Consider the following 12,235-nt stretch of genomic DNA (forward strand, 5'->3'; position numbering starts at 1 on the left):
CCTAGCAACAATCACTAAATGACATGCATTTCACGAACCTAATTCTATATGACATGTGCATGATATTTTTGTATTTTTTTTTATAAAAATTAGTAATTAAAAATTGCTAAAAATAAAAAATTAACTAAAGTGATATTATCTATTTTAAGTTAGGAAATAGACTAATCTGAATCATATCTAACTTAAAAATTATCTCGACATGCAATTTAATTCGAAGATATTATCTAACCTAGCATCTAAACATGTGTTCTAATATAAATAGAAAAGAATCTAACTATTCTATCATGCAATTCTATCTAGGAAATCAATTCTAATCTACATGATATGCAAATGCAATCTTTTTTGTATTTTTGGGATAAATAAAGCAATTAAAAGATAAGAACCAAATCATTCACGGTCATCAAAGACATTATCCATTATTCAAATTAGGAAATAATATCTAATCAATTTGATTATTTTGCTAATAAAATTGATAAATTGATCTTAAGCCTTAAAAATCAAAATATCAATTTTATTCCCACGTAATTAATTATCCCATCTAAAGCCTTATAGATGGAATAAAAATTGACATGTGGTTGCGGATTAGACAATAAATTAATTTGAAAATACTCATATTATTCAAATATGCACGTGATAAGATATTGAAAAGCATATATTAGACAATAAAATATCCAAATCAAAGTTAGATAAGATAATTACCTAATTCCGCAAATAATATTACCAAATTTGAACCGAATGGAATTCACTCAACGGGTTAAGCAAGGATGGTTGTCCCCAATGGGCTCCACGGATGGCTCAGGTGGCGGTTCAGCGACAGTCGAGGGGCCGGCTTTGAAACTTGGAGGGGCGCGGCAACTTATATGACTATGGGCTTGATGTGGGCCGGCGTTTGGAGCTCCGACGAGGGGCAGCAGGGCTGACCAGCAGCAGGAAGACGAAGGCACGGCAGTGGGGGCGGCGCTCGGGCGGGCTGGCAGAGCGGCGGTGGTGCACGGAGACCGGCTTGTTAAGAACATGAGAACACAAACTCAGAAAGTTTATTATGCTGCTATGAAGTTAACAAAGGTAGAGAATGAAAGCATTGCAGAAACAGAGACGGTTGTCATTGAAAAAGGACAAAAGAAGCGGAGTGCACAAGTCAGGGCCAGGGATGTTATTAGCCATGTGTCTACACAATGCAATGGAAATAAGTCAGTGTAAATAGCACGTGCCATGTACTCAAAAGGAGAAGAGAAGTTGTTAGTTCAGTTTTTCGATGTATAACATAATAGATGAGATAGTTCTTTTCTTCTTTAAGTCTTTCAGTAATTCTGTTTTGAATAACAGCTGGTTCTTTCGTTTAGCTTCTGTAGTATATAGAAGAGCTTAGCCTTCTTCTTCTTCATTTTGAGTCAATGTAACAGAAAAGTGAGAAACAGAGGAAGAGCACGCCATTGAAATGTGCTCTGTGTTGTATTGCATATACTGAGATAATACAAAAGAGAAGAAAGCTTATAATCTTTCTTCAGTATTCATTCATCTTGTTCATCTTCACACGACTGAGGATGGCCCGGAGGGGCGGTGCTGCAGTAGGGCGCGGCGGAGCAGAGGCGGAGGCGCAGCGACTGGCTAGGGCTCTGCTGGCGTCGGGAGCAGCGAAGGCGGGCGCTGCAGGTCGCACAGGCGAGGGGCTTGAGCGGCTGCAGGGCGGCGGTGGCGGCGCGGCGAGGGGGACTCGGGCGGCTGCGGAGGCGGGTAGCAGCGACGAGGGGTTGCCGGCGGAGCGGCTGTGGCCGGCGAGGGGGCTCGCCGGTTGCTGTCGAAGCGGCGGTGGTGCTCGAAGGCTCGGCTGCCGGCGTTGGGTTGCAGGCGGCGGGTGCAGGGGTGGCGCGGCGGCGCTGTGCAGGGGGTGGGCGAGGAGCTGCGCGAGGAAGAAGAAGGCTTTTTCCTTTTTTTTTTTTTTTCTCTCCCTCACTCTCACGTCCCTTCTCTCTGCCCCCTTCGGAATTTCAAAACCCCCTTTGTGTTGACTTTGACCCCCAAAAAAAGGAGAAAAGGAAAACCCCTTTCCCCCACAAAGAAAAGGCCGGCCCCTCCCTTCTTAGGTGAACAGCCTTCTTATAGGCGAGGATTTGAGTTTTTGCAGAACATTTTATTTCCTTTTCAGCTCAGGCACAAAATCCCCTTTGATCATGTAATCTTTCTTATCTTGAGTCAAAAAATATATTACTCAATACATGGCCCATGTGCAATATTCCCTTCCAATCTTCGGTAAAATGTATCGCCTAATATATAAATCACATGAATATATGAAATATTTACCGAATATTGAAAAAATAATATGAATCCAATCTGAAAACAACAAATTGTCAACTCGTAAAATTAAAGCTCACCCGCCACTGATCAAATGCAAAAATAAATAAGTGCGACTAAAATTATATGCTATGCAATTTTAATTCTTTTTTTGGGGGTTAAAATTAATCTCTAATTTTTATGTAATAAATAAATGACTGAGTCGCCAAAATTTAGGTATCAACAATATGCTTAATATATTTTACCATAAGAAAATAATAATTTTTATGAGATTAATAATTTTTATTATGCTGGATAACTTTTAATATATAAAGATAAGAAAATTTATATACTTAAGGGAGTTGGTTTTCTTAGGCGATTATTAATTTTCTTTTAGATTTGACCGATTGTTCATGCTTTTTCCTAATTCTTCACGTTGCAAAGCACACATTAGTCTTGTACTTGATAACTAGTAGTTTGCCTTGTTAATTCTCCAGGGTCCAAGTATCTCAATTTCCTTGCATGAGCTAAGCTTTAGGTTCCGTGGTGAAGGCTAAAAATAAAAAAGTGCATATGAAGAAATGAAATTAATGAAAAGTTGTCATTATTGGATCCTAATCAATAGCACATTCAGAAGAGAAGTACACATAGAGAACCTTATACGTTGCTGTCTTTAAATTTATTTCCATGTTCGATCAATTTGATTATCAATTGGGCCCACAGATTTCGGATACAAAAGAGGCGGTCAATGCTGTAAAATCAAACAAGAATCGGAAATTCGCCTGTTGAAGTGCTCTAAGTTTGCTGGGTCCGGGTTCATTTACGGGCTTCACCATTAAGCAAAAGCTTGCATTGAAGAACTGAAAGACATTACTCTCGGGGAGATCAAGAGTAGTTCTCCCTTGGAAATGTTCAATCAAACAAAGGGAGGCTATTATCAGAGCAAATGGGTCTTTCTCTTCTCCACCGAGAAGCGTATTATTGAGGGTTCATCCGTGTTCTTTAATGCAGAATATATAACTGAAGTATATGTTTAAAGATCGAAATGGTGAAAAGAATGAAACAATGAACACATACAGCCATCATGGGTTTTCAAATTGCAAAAATTAGGGTACGAACACCCAGGAAAAGACTTGGGGCTCAAACCTTATTCGGCCACTCGGACGGAGCTTCAAAACTGAAGTTAAACGCAACTCTCTTTCGACTTCGATTTCTGACAAAATCAATGCGCTTCCAACCCTAATCGCCATGGGGGAAAAGAACACACACGTGTTTTTTTTTTTTTTTTTGAACCAGTGCCCCCAGCCACATAGAGACATCGAAAGCATTTTTTAATTGACTGAGAGAGAGAGAGAGAGAGAGAGAGAGAGAGAGGCCGAGCACTTTCTATCAATAACTTTAAAAATGCTCTCGCTTTCCTTTTCGTGTTTTTATAAGGTTTAATTCTCTCTCTCTCTCTCTCTCTCTCTCTCTCTCTCTCTCTCTCTCTCTAATTAATTAATTAAAAGATGCTCGGCCTTTCAAAATGCTTTTCTTTCTTTTTGTTACTATAAGGTTTAATCTCCCTCTAATTAATTAATTAAGAAAGGCTCAGGATTTTTAACGCCGACGTTTGATTTCTCTCTCTATTGCATTCTATTATATATATACACGTATACATATACATATATATATATAGGTATTTATTGTAGGTTTAATCTCTTTCTCTTTTTATTCTCTAAGTTTATTTTGATCAGACCCCACCATGAGCCCCTGGATTTATCTGAATCAAAAAGGTAGATCGAGGTGACCCTTTTCAGATCCCACAATGCTTATAGTATCAGAATAACGTTAAGAGGCTTCCATCCCACTTATGAATTGTGGGAAAAGATTATCTAACTCCTATCTGAATCATGAGATACCATGTCCCCCAATAGGACAAGAAGTAGCTGTTTGGTGGAATAACAGGAAATTATCCCCCGTCATCAACAGAAGTGTTAGGACCAATATGCCCCTAATCTTTTTGACTTTAATCATTTCGTTAATCAGTAATAAAAAAACGCATTTTCTTCTCTATGCGCTAACTTTTCTAGGGTGATTGTTTTTCACGAGTAGTCGAATGATTTGTTATTGTTCAGCTTTACAAATCAATTTCATCCAGTGTGCCGTGATTATTTTGGTACTACACTATTTGAGAACGCTCCAGGTATCCCATGCGCATTGGCAAGGATCGATCGTGAAGACCCGGTCTAGAATTTTGGTGGAGTAGGACTTGATTGAAAGCCGACATGCAAGTGAAAAAAACCTAAGCTGTTCGGGCCATTATTTTCTTATCACAATTGGCCTAATAATAGGCAGATTGTAATACTTGAGTTGACATGCCGTATAGTTTTTTTCTACGTATCGATGTGCAACTACCTCCTTCTTAAGAATAAAACATCCACTATCTCAATCGTATGAAATGTGTACTGTGTAAAATTAAATAATTTTGTGTACCTAATATTAATCCAAAATAAAGCTCTCCCTCTCACGGAAAGAACCCCACAAATGGCAACTAGGAAAAGGAGGCGGTGCAAACTCCTAAGAAAGATTTGATCACTTGATCAGCTCGTTGGTCTCCACTGACAACTTTTTTAATGTACCAAGCTTATCATATTCTGGATGAAGATTCTCTTTTCCGGTGTTCAGGTAAATCGAGCAAAAGAAAGCTGACAGCATCCCCTGCATGGAACATTCGAGGAAATCTCCTCCCCGGAAGCACATTCCACCCACCACACATGCCGGGAGACTCAACACATTATAAACACCACAGCTCTCCCACCCAAGCAAAACCAAACCTCTCTCTCTCTCTCTCTCTCTCTCTCTCTAAAATGCAAGGGAAAGATAGCGCGATGGCTCTCGTGCAGGAAGCTGTGAAGAGAGAGAATTAGCTGTGAAGAGACAAGAGGTGCTCCCTCTTCCTCCCAGGCGCGGAGGCATAAAGCGTCTCATGTTCGCCTCTTTGGTCCGAAGCTTTAAGGCCCTTGTCGGTCAAGTCTTCGGCTCTCCTCTCGGCCGCAACGCAAGGCACATCCCCCCGTAAAAATCACAAGTCACCTCTCTTATCTTGGCTTTCGCATTGGGGTTGCAGAATATTTCATCCTCGATGGCTATGTATGATGTGGATTTGTTGTTGCGTTCGGTTTCTGAGTTCTGTGTTGTGCTCTGATTGTGCAGTGGCATCTAGCCGGGAAAATGGCTGCGTGTTTTTCGTCTGATGTTGTGTCATCTCATCCCGTATTTGTCTTCACAGTGTATAGGCTAATTCATATATACCATGTTTATGTTTTGGCAATCGTGATATCTTATGATACTTTGTTTTCATTCTTTCGCCGGTTCAGTTATACGTCGTGTCCAGTAATATTCGATGAAATAAGCGACCCATTTCGGAAAGTGACCTCATCCTAGGGTTCCTGACTTAAAAGTGATATAAAAAAACAATGGGATCCATAACTTCACGCGCCTACCAGGGCCTGCTTATTGTGCAGCTTCATTATCTAATCTTACCACACCATGTTAGACCAAAAATATACACGTGACATACGTAATTATCATATGGTGCGCCTCTTTCACGAAAATATGAATAATTTTAAAATGTATTCTTAAAGATCAATGCTTGTATTACTTTTAAAAATAAATTAATGTGATATATTTTTACTATCTACGAAAATATTTAAATATAAAATAATGCAATAATAAAAACATTATTCATTTAATGACTATTTCAGCAATATAAATAATTATTTTTAGTAAAATATTTTCAAATCATTAATTTTTTTGTAAAATATACTGAGTCTAAGAAAACTAAATTTTGGACACGTGTGGCACTGGTTGAGTAAACTTATGTGCTCCAGAAATTATTTGAAATTAACTAACCGGACCAACAAGCATATACAAAGTCGGATGCTTATTTGAATTAATTAATGCAAAATTGCTGGATTTTTGTGCATGTCACCTACGTTACACTTTTTTAGAAAGTTGTGATGCTCAAATGATTAATTGAAAAGCTATTTAGCTTACAAATGATCGAAAAAAAGAGTTATGGCATTTGAGTAAGCTTCATGCATAAGTTATGACACTTTAGTGATAAAAAAAAAAAAGGTTATGGTACCGCTGTGTGGATCAAGTTATGATACTTCAATGATTGAAAAAGCGTCATTTGCTCCAAGTTTACCAATACTCCGTTTTGCAAGAAAGTTCCTCTAAGTCTTCATATGCATATTAAGCCCAATATGGATTAATCTGGTCCGAAAATCATCAAGTTATCCGCATGGATCAGCTCCCGTGCAGTATGAAACTTTGCTTTCAACGATATTTTGCACAGTGGATAGAGGCAATTTTCAAATGTCCCTCATAAACGGTCTAATCAACTTGTGATTGAGGCTTTTATTAACTAACCAATCTCTCACTAACCATCAATTTAAGGGTTTATAAGGTCACTTGTAGAATATATTTTTCCATTAGCGGTGAATACTACCTTCGATCTCAACAATTGAGAATACGAAAATTGATGCTTATTTCCTTATAAAGCTCATTGTCATCCATTATTATGAAAGGGGGAAAAACATATGAACATTAATCATATAACCGGCTTCACACGGGCTAGCGATAGAAGAACTCCAACTGAGTCGACTCGAGCTTATACTCTAAAACGACTTATTCAAAGGAAAATTATTAGCTGCATGCAAATCTTATTAGAGCAATGCATGACATCCGTTAAGTCGTGTGGGGCCGACAAGATCACTGGGCCAACTGAATCTGCAATAACTTGTCTTGTTCAAGCCCACCAATTTACTTTTAACTGCAATGTCTTCAAAGTCAGCTCACTAGTAGTCATGGATAACTCTAGTTATTATTAGCGGGGAAAATTCTAAGTAAAGGTTTGAAGCAAGGCCAATTTTAAAAAGATGGTCCAAAATAGATATTATTTTAAATGAGAGCCTAAAATGACCCAGTCAATCTCAAATGAGGGTTGGAGCTCGACCAGTAAACATTTGGCTAGCCGGTAAGTTTCGATTGACTTGGCTACTTTAGGTTTTTATTTGAAATAAGGTTTACTCTGAATTTTCTTTTGAGAAAAGGGCCAGTAAGTTTCAATTTACCTTTAGGTTTTTATTTGAAAAAATTTTCTGAATTTTCTTTTGAGAAAAATTTTTGACTTTAATAGAAAATTTTTTTTTTTTACCCTTCGGGTAAGTCAATTGAGTCCGATCATATCATGAGCATCCAGTACATTTATTTATCCCTTTGAAGTAACATTGCCATAGGGGAACAAAACTTTTCCTATAGGTCATATTTAATGTAGCAGAAGTTATCAAGATCACTTGATCCCCTAGTCTTCTTCCATCCAAAAATATTTTTTAAACGATGACATCTCTACATCTCTGGGTATTATATCTAGCGCCAAATTGGAATGGAAAGGATTGATATGTGTCGGCGTGATGGTTTTTGGTGCGTTTTTCTATACTTAAATGTCAACTACAAATGGCCAATAGTAAACTTAAAAATGAAAACCCTAGCAAAATCACTAAATGTAACATGTGGTAGGGTTAATCCCATGAAAAACTCTAAATTGATATGCGTGTGACAAATTTACTAAAAACTAATTTTTTCACCAAAAATTTCAAATTGGTAGACATGTCACACATTTATCCATCATTTCTAATTGCCTAGTTGGATAACACGTGATAGTAAGAGGTGAGCATGTTTCAAGGTAGAACCTAAAAGTGAAGGACTAGATGGGTGGGAACCTATTTCGTTTTATGTTTTAAGGTATGTATGTTAGGTTTTAAGTTTTTAAAAATGGGGAATCTATTTCGATAAGTAGGTTCTGGGTTCAAGATAGGTGGAACTTGGGACTTGAAATAAGTTTTTGTGTTTTTGTTAATCTATGTTTTCGCATGATTTTGCAATATTTATGAAGTTTTATGATGAGTATATAATTTGTAACTACTAGTTTTAAATTTTATTTTATGATTGAGTCTTTCACTTTGTCAATGTTTCATATTTTTCATATATCTAAATATAAGTTGTGATCAGTGGATTTTAATAGTAATGATGGTAATTTAAGGTAATGATTCATTGCAATTGTTCAATTAATAATATAAATAGAACATGAGTAGAACTTGGAATTGACCTTGAAACCTATGACAAGGTAGGTTTCTGATTTCAAAGTATACGGGTAAATTCCAAATTTCAAGTTTTAGAAAATAAGGAACCTATTTAGCGGGTAGTTGGAACTTAAAATCGCTCACCCCTAGTAAAAGTTGACAATTGTACCAATTTGGGGTTTAGCTCCCCGTTTGTGATTTTTCATGATATTACTTCAATTGAATGAAAATTAATGAATGTACCGTTTTTGGTTTTTAGTAATCAAAAGATTAATTTATGGTAAATTTGTCATATGTATATTAATTTTAGATTTTTTATGGTTAAAATATTAATTTATGGTAAATTTATCATAATTATATTAATTTGGGTTTTTTTTTATAGTCAAGAAGATTAATTTGAGATAAATTTATCACAAGTGTATGAAGTTGGGGCTTTTCATGATATTAATTTTATATGTTATTCATCTTTTTCTTTCGTATAGAAATTGAAAATTGAGCCAGTGGGAACGGTTTTGACGACTCCTCTAATTCGATGGGTTTGCTTTTGATGCTGCGGCTCATATGGGTTTTGAGCAATACTAATGTATGTTGGCCCAAATAGACTCCACTTGGCAAGAGGGCAGTTTTGAGTCGTGGCCTTGTTCCTAGGAGCCTCGGACATCAGCCATGTAAGTAGTTGATTTTGGGCGTATCAACCTGAGATCCACTTCCATGATCACCGATTGCAGCAGAAGCTTTTTGGGCAATGATTGCTATGACGATTTGAAAGGAAACCTAAAATTTCGGAACACATTGAATGTGATGACTGAATGGGTTGTTCACATAATAAATTCTAGGTGTATTGATCACCATTTATGGAGTTGGTATTTCATTGCCTTTTTATTCCTTCTGCTTTTCCGCTCATGGCACGCACGTCCTATTTCCCATGAACATCACTCTCCAACAACCCTTAATTCTGTGTCTATCTCTCAAGGCACGACTGCTCAGAGCCACGTCTTCTCTTTCACTCCCAAATCCCACAACCATCTTGAGAAAAGCAGAGATCTTGAGTTTGATTTCTGGGTTCCGGGTGAAATGAGAAACCACCACAGCAGAAACTGTGATCCTGACCCACCGACTCTGAGGAAGCTCGAAAAGATGTCGGTAAGTATCGCCAAAGATCACCACTACAGCAATCTCTCTCCTTCGTCAAGGACTCGCAGGATCGAAGAAGGAAGAAGAGAAATGATAAAGATGATACGGAACTTGCCCGAGTCGAGTTACGAGCTTTCCCTTAAAGATATTGTGGATAAGCAGCTACCATTGCAGGTATTGGTGGACTCTGTTCGGTTCAGTTTGGTTTGGTTCGCTTCTTGTTCAATATTGAAATCTGATCTTATATCTGTAATCACATAGTAGCCATAACATGGTAACATACCGATGTTTTTTATAAGTGCTCTTCATCTGTTGTATATGCTTTGAAACCAATCTGGGGAAACAATTATGCCAATTAGGGAGATGACGTATTGTAATTGGAAGACAAATAATTAAACTTGGATTGCTTTGCAGGAGAATCAAGAGGAGGAAGAGGAAGAATTTGAGTTTCCAAGTGCTGAGGAAGAGGAAGAATTTGAGTTTCCAAGTCCTGAGGAAGAGGAAGAATTTGAGTTTCCAAGTGCTGAGGCAGAGTCATACAAAAACCAGAAGAGGAAGAAGAGGAAGAAAGTCCCGAGGACCACTAGTCATCAGCATCATCAGGTGTCAAGATGTAATAGCATGGAAACCGGATCTTTCCTGATCAAGATGTTTTTCCCATCTTTCATGGCATCGAGTAAGAAACCTGCAACATCATGGAACAGCAGGTTGAAGATTTCACCGAGGACATTGTTCGAAGGGCTCAATCAGAGGTCTTTGGACACGGTGTCTAGGATTAACCAAGTCCTGTTGCAGGAGATCAGGGGAGTTGCAGTCGAGATAGAACTGAAAGCAGTACCAGCAGGAGCAACAGCTATAAAAGCAGGTAAGAACTAGAATTTTTTTCAATATGACATTCTATTTGTGGATTTTTGGTTATTCACTCTTCTGCTTAGTAACATCCTATCCATATTGCCAGAAAAGTTAAGCTTTATTGTAGAAACTGCACATTGTTTGTTTGTTTGTTTGTTTGTTTTTTCTTTTAATTGAGAAAGATGGTACCTTTTTTGAGTCCCAAAGCAGAATTTCCAGTTCGATTCTTCACCGATAGTGATCCTGTTATTGAGTCTTGAACAACATGCTGATTTGGTCTGCAAATAACAGAAAATGTTTCCATTGGAACTATACCAGTTCGAACCTTTAGATCTACTTTCAATTTTGTTTGTTCAATTTGAAATTGAAGCTTTACATTTTAGTAAGAAATTGTACTCTTACCAGCAGTTGTAAAAGCGCACAATTCCTACCTTTATGCAGGAACCATGACAGCTATTCTTTCCTGGGTTGCTGGCTTTTCCTTTGGCCAGAACAGAAGGCAAAATGCGAAGGCAGAGAACATGTGTTTTCTGATTTCATCTGCCGCCTGCACATGAAGGTTGAATCAGAGATTGATTTTGCCTTCAGAACCTAGAAATATAGTGAAACGGCAGAAGGGTGTCCACAGTTGATTAAGCTGGTTTGATTATCTCGGCTCTGATGAAGATTTGGCTAATCAATCCAAGAAAAAATCAAGTGCAGAGATGCAAATGCATTTGATATTTATCAGTCTGGGTGTCTTGTTAAGTGCTAGACTTCTCAAGAGACAATGCTAGTGAAGTTTTAGATTTCTGTAGAGACTACAAAGGCCATAGCTTAGCTTGCCTCATCGTGATCACGAGTCCGTGAGTTATCAGCTGCTTAAAATATGTATTTTCATTACGAAACAAGGCTAAGGATCAAATAAACTGAATGCTATTGGTATTTTTTCATTCAGTGCTTCTTGTGCAGTACATCAAGGATATAACAGATGAACCTTGCGCGTGGAGAACAATTGCGTACGAAAAACGAAAATCAATTGAAGATGGTTTGAGAGGAATAGTGGGGTGAAGTTCTTCCTCTGAATGGAGGGGATGAATTAGCCAGGCAGGAACGCCTACTATGAGTGGTGGGGGCTATTGCCGCCGCAGGCCACTTTTGATTATGTTTATGGCATATTCTCTCCTCCAGGCGCCCATTTGCACGGATGTTACACTTGACCAATCTGGGAATTTATTTAGAAAGAAGGTAGGAGAATCCTCCTATCAAATAAGTACAAATTAGCTGAGAATCCGTCACCTCGTGTTCAAGTAAAGCTTTGTTAAGTAATTTTAAGAAAAGTCACTACCAATTTAATGAAAATTACCTCCAATGTTATGAAAGTTCACTACGATTGATCCATAACAGTTCGTCTCAGTCGAATTACCAAATTGCGACAGAATGTGATTTTGGATGATCATCGTTGCAGTTGGAACATCAGATATACTTTCTCTGCTACAACACACAATGAGCACTTGTAAGTTACACAGGTGGGTGGTAGTTGAAGCACTGTCCTCTCATGCAGAACCACAAGCCAGAGTACTTGGGTTCTCCAGCTAACTTTCCTACCCAAAATGGTCAATAGAAAAAATATTAGATGGACTCATTTCATGAATAATGTGGTGAAAACAATCCATTATAATATCATATTGACATAAAAAATTTGCATTTTCTTAAGGGGAACTCGACGTGAATTCAACTAATTTTAATAGGTAACATATAATAACTTCATGAATCAATCTAGCTAGCTTCCCTTTTTTCTTTGTCTCCACTTCCAAGAACTCAAAGACTCTTACCCCAATTTCAATGGGCCTTTTGACCAGATGAAAATG

At 37.8% G+C, this 12,235-nt stretch overlaps 1 protein-coding gene across 4 annotated transcripts; it reads left to right on the top strand.

Moving 5' to 3' along the window:
* The first annotated feature begins 9,251 nt into the window (after positions 1 to 9,251).
* LOC104421989 lies at positions 9,252 to 11,315 on the top strand. 4 transcript variants are annotated; one of them, XM_039311243.1, is made up of 4 exons: positions 9,252 to 9,707; positions 9,948 to 9,962; positions 9,996 to 10,398; positions 10,827 to 11,315. In XM_039311243.1, exons 1-4 carry the CDS (start codon positions 9,474 to 9,476, stop codon positions 10,940 to 10,942), a joined length of 768 nt encoding a protein of 255 aa, XP_039167177.1. In that variant the 5' UTR covers positions 9,252 to 9,473; the 3' UTR covers positions 10,943 to 11,315. The 4 variants fall into 4 exon arrangements, with proteins under 4 accessions (XP_039167177.1, XP_010032490.2, XP_010032489.2 ...); XM_010034188.3 differs by having other exon boundaries at positions 10,029 to 10,398; XM_039311242.1 differs by having other exon boundaries at positions 9,253 to 9,707; positions 9,948 to 9,995; positions 10,029 to 10,398.
* The last annotated feature ends 920 nt before the right edge of the window (positions 11,316 to 12,235 follow it).

This window comes from Eucalyptus grandis, chromosome 4 (genome assembly GCF_016545825.1).
Source record: "Eucalyptus grandis isolate ANBG69807.140 chromosome 4, ASM1654582v1, whole genome shotgun sequence".
NCBI lineage: Eukaryota > Viridiplantae > Streptophyta > Magnoliopsida > Myrtales > Myrtaceae > Eucalyptus > Eucalyptus grandis.